Source organism: Silurus meridionalis, chromosome 6, assembly GCF_014805685.1.
Source record: "Silurus meridionalis isolate SWU-2019-XX chromosome 6, ASM1480568v1, whole genome shotgun sequence".
NCBI classification, from domain to species: Eukaryota; Metazoa; Chordata; class Actinopteri; order Siluriformes; family Siluridae; genus Silurus; species Silurus meridionalis.
In genome coordinates, this window is record NC_060889.1 from 25,295,929 (window position 1) to 25,305,472 (window position 9,544).

Genomic DNA, 9,544 nt, shown 5'->3' on the forward strand with positions numbered 1-9,544 from the left:
CTTTCTCTCCATCTGTCTGTCTTTTTATCTAATTGATTTCCATTTGTCTGTCTTTATCTCCATCTGTCTATCTAAATTTGTCTGTCTGTCTTTCTATCCATCTATCTCCATTTGTCTATCTATCTATCTCTCCATTTGTCTGTCTGTCTGTGTCTTTCTATCTATCTCCATTTGTCTGTCAGTCGCTCTCTCTATCTTTATTTGTCTCTCTTTCTCCATCCATCTATCTCTCTATATTTGTCTATGTCTATCACAACCTCTTAATCTACCCCTGTCTGTCTATCTACACCTGTTCACCCATCCATCTGTTTATCTGTGTTTGTTTCTGTACCTATCCATTTATCTGTCTGTCTCTACCCATTTCTAAATCCATCTGTTGTACGTAAGTGTCTGATTTGATCTCAGTCACGGCTTCTTATTCAAACTCTGAATATCTGCTCAAATTTCACATCAAACAAGCATCAAAATAAACATGCGACCCAAACACAACACCAGATCAGAAAACGTGTTTGACTCAAGCGAGTTTATTTACAGTATAAAAAAAACTCCAACTGCAGGATGGTCACCTACTGAATACGAATTCTAGGAATATAAAGCACTAATCATGTACTTACGTCATGAACTCGTTCTATTTAAAATGACTTTTACGCCAAATGGGTATCAAAAGAGATGAATGAAAACCTTCAATTGGGAGGGGTGGGGATTTTTTACCAAAAAAAAAAAAAAAAAAAAAAAGATCTGCAGACAAAGAAAACTCTTGTCCTGTTACCTGTTAGATAAGAAGAGCGATGATGAAGAGGATAAAATATTAGCTGTGATGGAGAGAATGAAGGGAAACGATGCAGAAAAGATAAGAGGAACACTGAAATGAACAATCCTTTCACTTTTTAGGGCCCAAAAAAAAAAAAAAAAAAGGACGTATTACAAACGCAGGCTACTTTGTGATAATGAACCCGAATCGAAATATTCATGATGAGAACACAGAAAATTCCCGGGGTTACAAAGACGACGCCAGGGCGAATCGGATCGCGCTACTCCTCCATCCGAGTCCGTCCGCTCAGTCGCTCACGTCCATGTCCTGCTCTTCGTGGTGTTCGGCTCCGTTCTGCTTGGCCTGCTTGGGCGTGCGTTTGCCGCCGTCTGCCTCGCCGTCGCCCTCGTAGCGTGTGGGGGAGGAGCCTGAATAATCTGAATCCTTGGCCTCTCGCTCCTTCTCGCTGTCGTAGCCCTGCTCCTCTTCGTCGTAGTCGCGCGTCACCTGCACGGGGTAAAGCAGCGGGTTCGTGTTTATTTCAGCGCCCGCGCTCGTTCGCATGCGTACAGCCCAAACCAGTGGTATTTAAGACTTATTTTTTAACCCTGATTATGTTATGATTATATATAAAATGATGTGTTATAAGAAGGAGAAATTCCTAATTCATTCCCATGGAAAAGCTTCCAGTGTTAAATTTTGGGAATTATAAAGCTGACTGTGACCCGGATCACACCACTTTAGTGAATATGGACCTATATGAAACTATATGAAAGACGGATGTACGTGTTAAAACGAACTAAAACACGAGAGCTTCGGGAATCACCTTCACGTCTCGTTTCTCGCTATCGGGGGTCCGCTCTCTCTCCTTATCCTTGCTCTTTTTCTTCTTGTTGGAGGAGCGCTCAGACTCGTCACGGCTGCGATCTCGGTCAGACTTCCTGTCCCGCTCGCGCTCTTTGTCCTTCTCTCTTTCCCGGTCTCTCTTCTTCTCTTTCTTGTGCCTGTGGGAGGTTTTTATGAAGAGTATAGTATGAAGAATTACATCCTTCAGGCATCACACTTTATGACCACCTGCCTAATATTGTGATGTCATGCCTGATGTATGGTTAAAAAACATAACGAAATCAAAGAATGCCTTTTTTTGTGTAACAAATTATAAAATGGACATCAATCACAGACAACAAAGTTTAGAATTTTGAAAAAAACATCACCTTCTTGGTGATGGTGTCCTGGATGCTCTTCTTTTGGGGGATCTTTTGGGGGATCTTTTAGGAGATCGGCTGACACTCTTCCTTCGCCTCCTGCGTAAAAAAAGAACGGACGTGAAGAGGCAGTGGCACAAGTTAGAGCTCTAACAACAACAATAATAAAACAGATCAAACACATCAAAGCATTCTAGAAACATTAAAAGGTCTAAGTGCAGTATTCAGACCGGTTTACGTGTTGAGGTGTTGGATGATGTTCCCGTGGTCTACAGACACCTCTAAACACAATGAGAAAATGATCCAATCTGATGATTTGGTAGAGCTTTTAAAATGTCAGTTTTGCTTCAGCAATACAAGAATTTCATGCACTGATCAATCAATACAAGCACTTAGAATAAAGCACAGATGAATGGATTAATTAATGGAGAGATGGTTTTGGTGGATTTGAGTTTAAAACTAAGCATGGGGGTTTCAGCTGGACAATGGGAAAGATGTTAAAACATTTACCGGCTTGTGCTTCTAGATCTCCTGGCGGTGCTGTAGCTCTTTGGAGGCGTTTTAGAACGTTTCTTGACTTTCTCCTCTTTCTTTCTATCCCTGAGAATGAGAGAGAAGGTTTTGTTTTGGTCTGCGTTGTTCTTTCTATCGTGACTTTACTATGCTCGTTAGCGTGAGGATCTCCCTCCTGATTTTTGACTTCAAGGTGTTGTGCAACAAAGTAAACAGAATTTAAGAATGAAATGGAATAACAAAGCCGATTGGCTGTTGCACGTTGCTCTCATTTGTAGTCGGAACACATCGGATTATAATAGGACAAGCGAATGAAAGATCGACAGCATGAAAACTAAAACCGCAACCCATTATGAAGAGCTGTGAAAGCTTTCCAACGAGCATTAGATCTACAGTTACGTGGACATCAAAAACATTTTAGACACGCTGCAGAAACCCAGTTTATTCCCATACATTTCCATACAGTCCTGGAATTTTGCAACCCTGAATGTACCACAATTTATCAGGTTTTATATTTTTTTCAATACAATTTATAGCATTTCCTGACAATATAATCGTGAATATTATGAGAATTATTCAAATCTCATTCATTATTTATAAAATTACACTAATATGTAGTATCAGGGCATGTTACCTAGCAACAATAATAAATGTAATTTAATGAAAAAGCCTACATTCACCATCTGGCAAAATAAATGACACATACTGCAGCCTGCCATTCAAACTAAAGAAAATAATCATTTTTAATATAATTAGAGGGAAATTATTTCGGGTTAAATCACGAATATTATATTCGATACACTGGGATGACACTCATGAGTCAATTGCTGTTACATGCTGTGGTTAGTTTGGTCGTCTGTATTCCCGATTATTCACCGGCCGTGAAATACAGATGACCGTTTAATACCCCGATACTGGTAATCTTTCTGCATAAACAGTTTGCTGAACCAGTTATACACAGTAACCGTTCGCACTTTTCTAACCCGAAAGCTGCAGCTCGGGACACGACAGCAGATTATACACCATCAGAGCCACTGAAGCTAAAGCTCAGTCCGCATGCTACTGGAACAGCAATGAGGAAACCATGTTTGGATTAGGTCGTAGCGCTTGATGACTAAAGCGGTCCGTTAGTAAAATACGGACGAAACCGCGGCAGCGCCGACGCACTCACTCACCTGGATTTGCTGGCGGAGCGGCGGCCGCGGTCTCTGGAGCGAGATCTCCTCCTCCTGGGGCTTCGGGAATGCCTGCGGCTCCTGGACCGAGAGCGTCTCCGAGACCTGCTGTTCGACCTCCTATGGATCACAAGTATTAGATGTAAGAGGACTGCTCCACATGTAGCCCTAATATACACTCACTGTATATTCATATATGTTATTAGTAAATATAGTATTAGTAAATGTTTTACATAGTCAACAACATTGTAACATTTTTAATAACTACATATAATTAGTATAAAAATTAATTAAAAAAATGAACCTTAAGTGTTTGCCCCCTAAAACTAATAACTGGTTGGGACACCCTCAGCAGCAACAACTGCAATCCAGTGTTTACGAGAACTTACAATGAGTCTGTTACAGCGCTGTGGAGGAATTTTGCTCCACTCATCTAATTGTTGTAATTCAGGGTTTTGAAGCATGAAGTGCCTTTTTAAGGTGCCACAGCATTTCAATAAGATTCAGGTCAGGACTTTGACAAGGCCACTCCAACGTTAGGGGCATGTAGTTCACACAGGACCGTGTAGTTTTGAATTTTGTTTTCCCTCAATAATAAAAACCTTTCACACAACTGTATGTATGTATGTATGTGTGTGTATATAAAATAAGGATAAGATTTATGAAATAAATATATTACACCTGTTATCAATAAATGGTTACAATTTCTCTTTAACTGTAATTATATGTAAATAAAAGGTTCTTGTTATAAACCTTAAAGTCACTACAAACATGTTTATGATTGATACATTAACATCGTAATATGTTTCACAATAAAATATCGTCTACACGTGATTGTATTCTAACACCACACTGTTTTGGGTCTGTACCTGTGTCGGGAGCGAGAGCGGGATCTCCTGCGCCTGGATCTAGACCTGGACTTGGAGCGGGAATGTTTGCGCTTGCTGTCTTTTTTACCTGCAAAATAACGAGATTGTGAGTTCTGAGGTTTGTAAACTTCACCAGACCAGAAAATGAGACACGGTTTTGAAATGATCTACTCACTGCTGGGTTCGATCGCAGCCGAGATGAGGGACTGCGCCTCTCTGACTCGCTTCATGGCTTCCTCGATCTCCTTGTTGGAAGCGTCCGCTTTGAGACCCATGCTCGCCGCCATCGGGTTCATCCTGCAAGACGACCGATTTAAAATAAAGGCCATAAATGACACTAAGACTCGTGCAGGTGTTACTCGGTGGATTGAGATCAAAGGAGCTTTTGGGACTTACTTTGGGTCCACGGAGGTCATCAGCTTCAAAATCTGATCAGCAGAGAGTGCCTAAAGGGTACAAAATCTCAGTCATGCAGCAAAAGAAAAGGAAAGAATAATCAAGTGAAAAGAACAAACAGAAAACTAAAGCCATGAGGATTCACCTGGGGGTTCATGCCAGCACCGGGCAGCATGGTGGGACCACCAAGAGCACCCAGAACACCTCCTCCCATCTAGAACATATACAGAGGTTTCTTTAGGGTTTCACAAAATCATTATGGTATTCAGGGTCTACACATTTTTCACTTTAAAATTCGATACTTTCCCCGACTGAAATATGCAGATTTCCCCACACCGTAACACCACGTTTAACACCTGAAATAATGTTTCTGATTTATGTCAACAAATCTGCATCACACCTATGAATTTATGAATTCTTAATTTTATATTTTAGAAAAATATGTTTTTGTCCCCCTACCAATCACATTTCACCGGTCACATACAGAGTACAAATAGTGAAAAATATATATAATAAATTATAATATAAAAATTATAACGAAGTACAAAAATAAAGGAAAAAAACGATTCCTAGAAAAAAAAAAAAAGCAGAGGAAAACCACTTTGTTTAGTCCACACACTGAGCACTGTGTTTCCCCACGGACCATTATCACTGATGCACCACCTGCTAAACTGAACGGTTAAAGCAAGAGACGCTGCAGAATAAAAATATATTGTTTGTGTTTGCATTTTGGTGTATGGGTTTTGCAATTTTCCCCCCTAAAAACCAACAAAAAAAAAAAAACAATCGAATGAGGTTAATTTTAAGAGGCCCGTCGTATTTTCGCTCATATATGTAGTATTTCTCTTTGATAAACAAAAAGCATTTCTTATCCGATTATTTGGCGGAAAATTCGATTGCTAAACTAATTGATAGCTGCAGCCTTCAACAAAATTAAAAGAATACTCCAAACTTAATTCCATAATGCGTAGGAACCTTGTGTATTGTATAAAAGGTGAATGATGCAATCAATTTCCTAATTGAAGTTTGATTGATGTTTTGTAGATCAAAAAAAAACCCATACATTTATAATATAAAACACTAGTCGGCAAAAAAAAATTACACAGGAATAGAAATCTTTTGGTGCTTACCGATGCAAGAGGGTTGGGCGTGGGCAGCAGTCCTCCACCAGGAAGAAGACCGGCGACGGCGTTGGCAGGTGCCATCAGCGACAGAGCTTTCGACTCGTCCGGGATCACACCTTCAAGATCAAGAAAGCACGAGTTAAAACCCGACAGAGACTTGAGTTCAAGAAGGGGTGAGAGAGAGATAGAAAGAAAGAGAGACACAGATTTTCACATCATCAATTCAATCGCCTCCAAATGTCATTACCACCTGCATTTCTTCTCACTAGGTATCCTGTTTATTTATTAATTTTTTTTTTGTTGTCCAAGTCACTTAGAATCTAAGATGGGGAAATTTCATTTTGAAAATGAAAAAAATAAAAAAAACAACACTACTGCAGGTAATACTGCCAAGATGTGATCACCTGGACGCGTGTTATTTAAGTCATGAACCAAACGTGAGCGAGCACAGTGGCTTCTCCTGGTGATGTGCTTTCAACGTTTCATATAGACGTTTTATGAACAAGCGACTCACGTTGGCAGCTTCGCTAAAAGCACACAGAGAAAGATCGAGATACACAACACAAAAACACTTTCAGAGATTGTGGCGATGAACAGTACATCAAAGTATTTTTTTGCTTTACTGAATAAAAAAAAAAACTTTACGACTACACATTCAATTGCACGTGACGTTTTTTTTCCTGGGCTTTTGGCTGGAGACTTGTCCTTACCTGGTGTCTCACGGGAACGCTAGGCTAACCATAGCGCACATCACACAACAACAACAAACGCAAATGCTCAGAGATTTTAAAACACTTCAGGTCCCAACATCGAGCCTGAAATGGAGCGTGTGCACTCTACGTGATGATTTCACAATTTTCTCATTGCACATGTATGGAGCTTGTAGAGGAAACATCTTGACAAAAGAGAACACATTTTTAAAAAAACAAAGAAAACATGAACAAGCACATTTTTGTTTGTTTTGTTTTAAAAGATTGCTGCAGGAGACAAAACTGCAGGGCTGTATTTTCGATTTTCGGGGCACGGCCTGGTAAACAGGGCTGGCAGAGCCAGGAAAAAGAACTGTAAAACACAACAACAAAAACAAGAGACCACTGTTAAAAGAGAGGAAAGTAAAAATCACACCCGTCTTTTTTTTTTTCTTTTCACACACACATACACACGAGTCGACAAACCAGTGAAAATGCTATTGCATTCATTTACGTAGGCTGTAACCTCTATTCCTGAGAGAACCCAATCCTATGTGTAGATGTGATATGAAAGAGAGAGAAAAATAAATAAATAAAAAAATCTTAATATTTGGTACAATGTGGATCAAAAACCATAATACGGTGATTTAAAAAAAAAAAGTTTGACAACCACAATGTTTGACGTTTTTACGTGGCATGTAGGCAAAACAACGCACAATGAACATAACTTCTATACCTTCTAGAAATAGACAAGATAGACAGACAGAGAGAGAAAAAGGAGGGGGGTGGTGGTGGGGGCGAAAAAGGTGTGGCGGCTGGCGTTTTGAAATTGCCTACAGTCGCCTGTTGGCATGGAGAGGACCACGTTCAGCCTTCGAGGGAGGGGGGCTCTGCGTTTGCCTTCTCCACTACAAAAACCACACACAAACAAACAAGAGAACATTTTTAATAGGAGACAGTCTAATATGACGAACTGGTGGAGGAGGAGAAGGTGGTGGTGGGGACACGGGGAGGGGGGACGGACGAGTAAACATGAGCAAGATAATGAATATGTACGCATTACGTCCCCCCTTTCTTTTGTACCTTATCGTAGATCCGTTGTACGTGTTAGTGTTTGGACACGTCCTATTTAAAACCCCTGTGTATATGATTGAGCATGCTGTTCTCTCTCTCTACTCATATATACACCTTTATCCCTATAATGTTGAGAGTTCATCTCCAATCGATGCGAAACGTTTTTCGGCGGATTTTCACGCCACGCCGTAATCGCCAAAAGGAAACCACGTGACCGGGCGAACACCAGGGAGGTACCAACCTTCTGCGTAGGGCACAACTATAAGAGCCCTGTCCACAAACACTGTGTTTGTGAGGTGCTGGGAAACGCCGACCGACTCCTGCTCGCTAAACCTCACGAAGCACACGCGCGACGTCACCGGCATGGTGGAGTCACTGCGGGAATCATTAAAACACAACAATCAGACATTTTTATAATCATATTAACAACAATACACAAATGTTACAGTTTCCTCAGTAGACACTGAACTTGTAATGAAAAGATTACAAGTAGATAGATAGATGGACTTTATTCATCCCATGTTGTGGGAGTCCATCCATCCATCCATCCGGCTTACTAACTTTGTATACAACTTAAAGACCATGCATTTATAAAGTCGTTTTTTTCCGCGAATTATTAGTCATGAAATATCCACAAATACCAGAAATCGTCCTATTTTTTTATTTTATAATAATTTTATTCAACACCAAATCAGAAAATTGTGTATTAAAAAGCATGTATTTAAATTGAACCAATACATAATATAGAGTATAATGTTTTGGGGTTTGCAATAGTGTTTAAAAATAATTAATACTTAATAATAATAATAATAATAATAATAATGACTAGCATTCGAGTGAACCTTGCTAACCAAAACAAAAACACACCTACCGTAAACAATGATTGAATAATAAAAATAATAAATAGAGTTTAGTAAAAAAAAAATTGCTGACAAGAACAGGTGTGTTTGAGTATTTTGTTTCACTTTGAAAGGAAACGCGAATAAGAACGCATGCTAGGAGATTAGCATGCTAGTCATTAGGCTAACCTATGCTAAGCTAACAGTGCTGAAAAGCGCGGCCTACTCCTGCGCGCCTCACAGCGCCGCCGCGATACACCGAACAACCCACTGGTTATCGGACGATATATTTCTTATATGAAGCGTATTATTTTTTTCCTCCTTCTCCGTCTTTCTACTCACTCAGGAGGGAAGAGTTTGAGCTCCTCGACGGTTCCCAGAAAGCCGAACAGAGTGCGCATCTGCTCCGAGGTGGTGCTCGGGGACACGTTGGTCACCTGCACGACGTTCGTCCCGGAGCTCATCTTCAAGGGAAAAACAGAAAAATGATCACAAAAGCCGAACACTGGATGATCCTACAACCGCTTCAGGAAGGCGGCGGAACACCGGGGGGAAGCCAGAGGCGACGCTTTCTGTCTCAGACCGGCCCGATCCTCCTCCTGCTGCTGCTGCTGCTGCTCCTCCACCGCGCTGCTGCTGCTGCAGGACGGAGCGCGTCCACTTCCGCCTGACTGCTGAACACCGGAAGCGGCCCTCACACACGCGTGCCGGAAATGTGACACCAGGAAGGTGCGCGCGCATTTAAAAAAAAAAACAAAAACAAAAAAAAGTTGTTAGTAGTAGTAGTTTTGTCAATCGATTCAAACATTTAATCGCGATTAATCGCACATTTTCATCTGTTCTATATGTCCCTTAAATGAATACTTTTCAAATGTTTTCATACTCTAATCAACATGGACGAATATAGAT

The 9,544-nt window shown here is 40.6% G+C and overlaps 1 protein-coding gene across 3 annotated transcripts; it reads right to left on the reverse strand.

Moving 5' to 3' along the window:
* Window positions 1-508: 508 nt before the first annotated feature.
* LOC124387260 (serine/arginine-rich splicing factor 11-like) lies at window positions 509-9,298 on the reverse strand. Of its 3 annotated transcripts, XM_046851486.1 has the most exons (13): window positions 8,978-9,298; window positions 8,038-8,171; window positions 6,040-6,149; window positions 5,055-5,123; window positions 4,910-4,959; window positions 4,689-4,810; window positions 4,514-4,601; window positions 3,645-3,764; window positions 2,467-2,556; window positions 2,187-2,237; window positions 1,966-2,055; window positions 1,578-1,755; window positions 509-1,258 (listed from the first exon to the last, which is right to left on the reverse strand). In XM_046851486.1, exons 1-13 carry the CDS (start codon window positions 9,097-9,099, stop codon window positions 1,058-1,060), a joined length of 1,425 nt encoding a protein of 474 aa, XP_046707442.1. In that variant the 5' UTR covers window positions 9,100-9,298; the 3' UTR covers window positions 509-1,057. The 3 variants fall into 3 exon arrangements, with proteins under 3 accessions (XP_046707442.1, XP_046707443.1, XP_046707445.1); XM_046851487.1 differs by lacking the exon at window positions 2,187-2,237 and having other exon boundaries at window positions 8,978-9,296; XM_046851489.1 differs by lacking the exons at window positions 8,038-8,171; window positions 8,978-9,298 and adding an exon at window positions 6,438-6,829.
* Between the last annotated feature and the right edge of the window lie 246 nt (window positions 9,299-9,544).